We start from the raw sequence: 5,624 nt of genomic DNA on the forward strand, positions 1-5,624 counted from the left end.
TTTGGCATATTGCAAAAGTTTCAAATATTGTCCAGCTACAATTGGGCCACCACCATCGGGTGTATAATCATTGCCATACATGTTGAGACCTAATAGAATTTTGCGTCTTTTCGTTTTTGCATCATGACTTTTAGCAGGCGCCAATAGTTCGACTGATTGTCGTACCCAGTATAATGGAGAGTTTGCACCTAAAAGTATTAACGCCCAATAAAAAGTTAAAGATCTAATAAATCGATATATATGTATGTACATATACCTGGTCTTTGCACATTCGAGTAGTCGTACGTCATCAAAGAAAATGCATACACATGCTTGTACAGTTGATTAAAATGCCTTTCTGTGAAAAAGTTCGGAACTTCTTGCCGATATGGGGGTATCACAAGGATTAAACGTAAATTTTCCTTTTTAAGTGCATCATCTAAAATGACATTAATTATAAAAGGTAAAAAATCTGTACTTAACTTTATATAATTTACGCAATTGTTGCACCAATGTTATGAGAAATTGGTCGTCTACTCGCCCTCCTAGTTGCGTCCAAAACTCTATAACTATGCCATCAAATTCATATTTCTTGCAAGCATTTACCAACATTTCGTTTAGCTGCATCCTCTCACTTTCCAAACTCAGTAAACGCGAAAAATCGCGTTCGGTGAATTTATCAAAAATGAAACGCGGAAAAACTGTATATAATCAATATATTTACATATATATAAGCTTTTTAAAGGGTTACCATTAAAATACCTACTTTTCACTGTAGTGCCACGTTCATTTTTACCTTTCCGGCGCACTTCTCGCATCCAATTCGTATCAATATCGTGCGTGCCGGCTAATTTATATTCATCACCATTTTTGATAATTTGAAACCACACCGGCGAGACGATATCGAATTTTCGCGCAAACCACTTTGCCACATCATAGCCATGCGAGTTCCACTGCAAAGATAGACTAGCGTAATTATAAATTATCTATGCATATGCTTAAAATGGTTGGGTTCCAGATGCTTCACGATTTGCAGGTTTTTACAGGAAGCCGTTCCAGGTGACAACCTTCCACAATAGCCCAACTTCCCTCTGGCTACTGCAGCAGGTTAAACTCATACCTGAGCAGACTAAACGCAGATGTGCCGAATGAGTGTCCGGCATGCGGAGATACACCTGATGACTCGAAGCATCTCTTCGTATGCCCGGAAAACCCAACAACCCTAACGCTTTGTCCCTGTGGACCAACCCTATTGAGGCTGCACGCTTCTTAGGGCTGCCGTTAGTGGAACTTGACGACAACGACTGAGATATTAACCGATCTGGGCGGTTAACCACCTTCCATAAGGTTTATTAATGGAGAAAACAGTTTTTCCTGCAAATCGTGAAGCATCTAGAACGCAACTAATATTTACCGCTGTTACATAGCCAAGCACAGTGTCGTTGAAATTCCGTAATGTTGTGTCCTTGTAATATGCTGCATTGTGTTCCAGAATTTCTTGTGGTAAAGGACGCACATCAATCAGGTTTCGTTCGAAAACAGATTTATCGTGTGGTCCAGCCAGCACGTTTAATGGTTTAATTGCTTTAGTCTTCTCAACGCGTCCTTTCCTGGGTGATATTGTAGCCTCAATCAATGAAGCAACAATCAATAACACCGTTATGGAAAGTGTACATGTGGCAGTGGATGACATTGTTTTGGGTTGTCTTGTATCAATCGATATTTTAACACATACCAACAGGGCTGGCCTTTGGTGCTAGAAAGTAACTTATGGTATTCGTCATCTAAAAACAGACGACCACTCCTGTCCTCAGTCCTTGTTAATTTATTTTATTGACCGGCTACTAAATTCAATAAATTGTTATCAAAACAGCTGATCGCAATGTTTTTAGCATTAGGTTGGTTCGACTAATAACCCTGCCAGATAGAGCACGTTATGTGCGTTTCATGAACGAACGACACAAGATCACGCCAGAGAATAAAAGAATCGATTTTTTAGCGGGTTCTACGCCATCTTGTTTCGCTGGTAAACGAAAGGAAAGTAAACAAAGCAAAGAAAACAACGAAAACCAAAATTAACCAAAATTATTCTTATACATTTTAAACGCACAGTTTGGCTTAAATGATTCATTAAAAAGCTTGTTGTCATGTTCAATTAAATCTTCTTTAGTTAAAGGAAAGTTTAAAATGGTGGTGCTTGTGATGTAAACAAATGCTCAGCTGACGAACCAGCTTTCGCAAACTTTTTTCTCAAAACCAGTTACAGATACAACGTGGCGTTCTTGCCTGATTTTGCATTTTTGGTTCATGAGTGCGTTCCGCTCAAGCTCAGTATATCCAGTAAACAAACTGTGCTATTTTTGACTTAAGGCGCACTTACGGCGTCATTTACATTGGGTACAGATCGATCTGATTGGCTTGATGTCATTTTGAAAGGGATATGTTAAGACAGAAAGTTACCCACATGAGCCCACGCGAGGGCAGGCACCTTGTTGTTGTTGTTGTTGTTGTAGCGGCTACAACAACCCCGCCCAGATCGGTTGGTATCTCAGTCGTTGTCGTCAAGTTCCACTAACGGCAACCCTAGGAAGCGTGCAGCTTCTGCGGGGTTTGCCCATAGGGACAAGGCCGTTGGGGTTGTCGGGTTTTCCGGGCATGCGAAGAGATGTTTCGAGTCATGTGGGGTCTCTCCGCATGCCGGACATTCGTTCGGCACATCCTCATTCAACCTACTCAAGTAGGAGTTTAACCCGCTGCAGTAGCCGGAGCGAAGTTGTGCGAGTGTAGTGCGTGTCTCCCGAGGCAGATGAAGCTCCGTCTCGTCTATGTCCGGGGGTGGTGTGCCTAGAACGGCATTCACAGGTCTAGAGTCTACATAGCTCGAGACTGAGTCCCTGTGAATGCCGTTCAGGGCCCGTCTGTAAGCTGTCGGGTCCAGAGGTTGCTTAATGAACCTCTGGACTACGTCCGTTAGTTCATATAGATGCCTCCTGACGTGCCTAGGCGAGGGCTCCTCTGCAAGCAGCTGTCTGCTTGGGTGGCCACTTCTGTGGCTCCCGATCAGGAACTGCTTGCAGAGCATTATATTATGCTCCTTTACCGGGAGCATTTGCGCCTCGCCGTGCAGGTGGTGTTCAGGCGACATCAAGAGGCATCCCGTCGCTGTCCTGAGGCACCTTGTCGTTGGTGCGGGTGCTTAGCTGAATCTCCATTTAAACCTTCCCTTCTTTTCCAGCTAGGGCTGCTGGCGAACAGTTACCAGGAACTGCAGCCTCCTAATCCAGGGTGTAACGCGACACCGTGCCTATTGGGCGGTTTGCTGCCAGGAGGTTAAACCGGCTGTATTTTAACGGCGCCTTCTCGACACCGGGCCGCCTCGAGGAGTAACGGTGGCCTTACCGCGACAAGGGCCGATTTGTAGACTGCTACGACTGGCAGGTCAGGCACGCGGTCGTAAGGAAAATATGAAGACAACAAAAGAAACAAAAATGAAACAAATATAACAAAGAAAGGCAAAAAGAAAGAGGGTCGGAGGAAGAACTTCTTGGATGGCCTCTCTGATGCCGAGGCAGTGCTTTCATTGACTACGAGAGAGAAGACGATGAGTCCTCCGCGAGTAGTGGTATATTCGACGTAAGGGCGTTGATAGACACCGATGTGGACAAAAGGCACGGAGGTAGACACCACAGCGAATCTTCACGCGAGCGCGACAGGTCTCCAAGCCAGTCCGGCTAAACAACATAGCGAGAATCCATGCGGCGGGAGCGAACCCAAGCCCGCTGAAAAGCGGCGCGATGAGCAACCCCGTGATTCAGGCACAAGGTACGATAGTCGCGCTGGCGAGACCGCACCCGCTGAAAAGCGGAAGCGCGGGCAGTATCGACGAGATGAGAACCACGGATACGAGGGGAAAAGGGTTAGAGGTTTCGCCGAGACCGCACCCACTGCAAAGCGGAAGAGCGGGCAATTAACACCCCAAACTCCTGCTCCAAAGAAGCAGCGAGAGCTACGGCGAAAGAGGACGATCAGGTTTGTCAGCCCGCACCTCCAGCCCAATCTTCTAACCGGCCAGGTACCAACCAGTAAGTTTCAGCGGATACTGCTTCTCAACTGGGCCCTAACGGGTCTCAGACTATATACTAACTGGTCCCCAAAGCCCTGTTACCAACTTCTCCTAAACTGTATACCAAATGGGCCCCCCGTACCCCAAGTGGTTCTCAAGTCACTCCACCAAATTCACCCACTGAGACAAACACCACGTTTTCGTCTCTGTCTAGCCCTTCGAAATTTTTTGCTGGGCTATGTGTTACATCTTCGCAAATTTTACTACTACCGAAACCAAAGATGTATAGAAATCAATAATTCAATAAAATTCTGATACATAAGTATTGTATTTTATCAGACTTTATTTACATTCTCTTTCAACATACGCACATGCATATATGACAATATGTACATACATACATACGAGCACCAATTAATCTCATTTAAAGAAATGGCGTGTATTCCATTTCCGCCATAGTGTATGTAGTGCATATTTTTAAGCACAATTTTTAGCTACTTCCGGCATGGCGACATCTACCTCTCGTGTCTACTGTATGGTCTTTGATATGCCTACCGACGAGGTAAGTTGATGTCTAGAATTTTGTATAGGAACTTTGATTATAATCTATAATTATAGCAGCAAAGGCGTCAGGACATGCAACATTGAAAGTTGATTAAAGCGTTGTACAAATATCCTCTGGCGAAGACAAGGATAGCTTGTTATATTTATTTTCATTGATTTACTTCGTACTTTCTCCTTGTGGGTTTTGTACGCCGCAAAGTTGTGTTCAGTCAAAGAACGTAAATCTATAAGAAGAGACAACACGTTATAATTGTAGCGAGTGTGAACATCAAGAGCGTGCCTTCTCTTTTCATCCAATCTAAAAACGTATTTGGGCAAAATAGAAGGCGCTCCTGATGTTCACACTCGCTACAATTATAACGTGTTCTCCCTTCTTATAGATTTACGTTCTTTGGTGCAGTAAATTTTCAGATTTTACTGACCTGTCTTACTGCAGTGCGGTATGCCGAAATCAGTCCGCTCCGATTTCATGTATGCGACACTAAAGTGAAAATGCCAATTGAAATACATGAGGTCGGCTAACTTTCGGTATACTTTCGGTAAAAACCAAAAATTTCGATCCGATATCATACCGAGTATTGTGAAATCGCTCTTAGTCTAGACTTGTGTGTATTTAAACTTGCGAGCAAAGTTGAAACGCAGAACGTATACTTAAACGCAGTCCGTATACGCAGAATTTTGTCGATTACTGGAGCCCTCAGTATTGCTTACTACAGTGTTGCCACTCCTCAATGCCTTTTCATAAACTTACCTCTTCAACTACAATTTTTCGTGCCAGAATAGATCGTAGCTAAATATAAACTTCTTAGGTTTCAACAAAAAACCTTATTCAATAGTAAGTTTCAAATATTTTAAACGTATTGTTACGATTATCCTCGAAACCTTGAGGGATTTCTCATGAACCAATTAGAACAGATCTGACCGGTTGAGAAGCCGCCATTTGTAATAGCAATTGAGAAAAAAGTGTGTGACGTTCGTAATTTTGAAGCTTGCTATTTCTGTTTTTCCTCTTTCTTTA

At 43.5% G+C, this 5,624-nt stretch overlaps 1 protein-coding gene across 1 annotated transcript; it reads right to left on the reverse strand.

Moving 5' to 3' along the window:
• Window positions 1-6: 6 nt before the first annotated feature.
• LOC118752943 (chitinase domain-containing protein 1-like) lies at window positions 7-1,912 on the reverse strand (the record flags this gene model as incomplete). Its single annotated transcript, XM_036487793.1, has 5 exons — window positions 1,394-1,912; window positions 746-932; window positions 477-680; window positions 257-418; window positions 7-188 (listed from the first exon to the last, which is right to left on the reverse strand). Coding segments are annotated over exons 1-5 (1,014 nt in total), but the record flags the coding sequence as incomplete, so codon positions are not given.
• Between the last annotated feature and the right edge of the window lie 3,712 nt (window positions 1,913-5,624).

The sequence above is a fragment of the Rhagoletis pomonella genome, unplaced genomic scaffold (assembly GCF_013731165.1).
Source record: "Rhagoletis pomonella isolate Grant_MI unplaced genomic scaffold, Rhpom_1.0 Rhpom_scaffold_01976, whole genome shotgun sequence".
NCBI classification, from domain to species: domain Eukaryota; kingdom Metazoa; phylum Arthropoda; class Insecta; order Diptera; family Tephritidae; genus Rhagoletis; species Rhagoletis pomonella.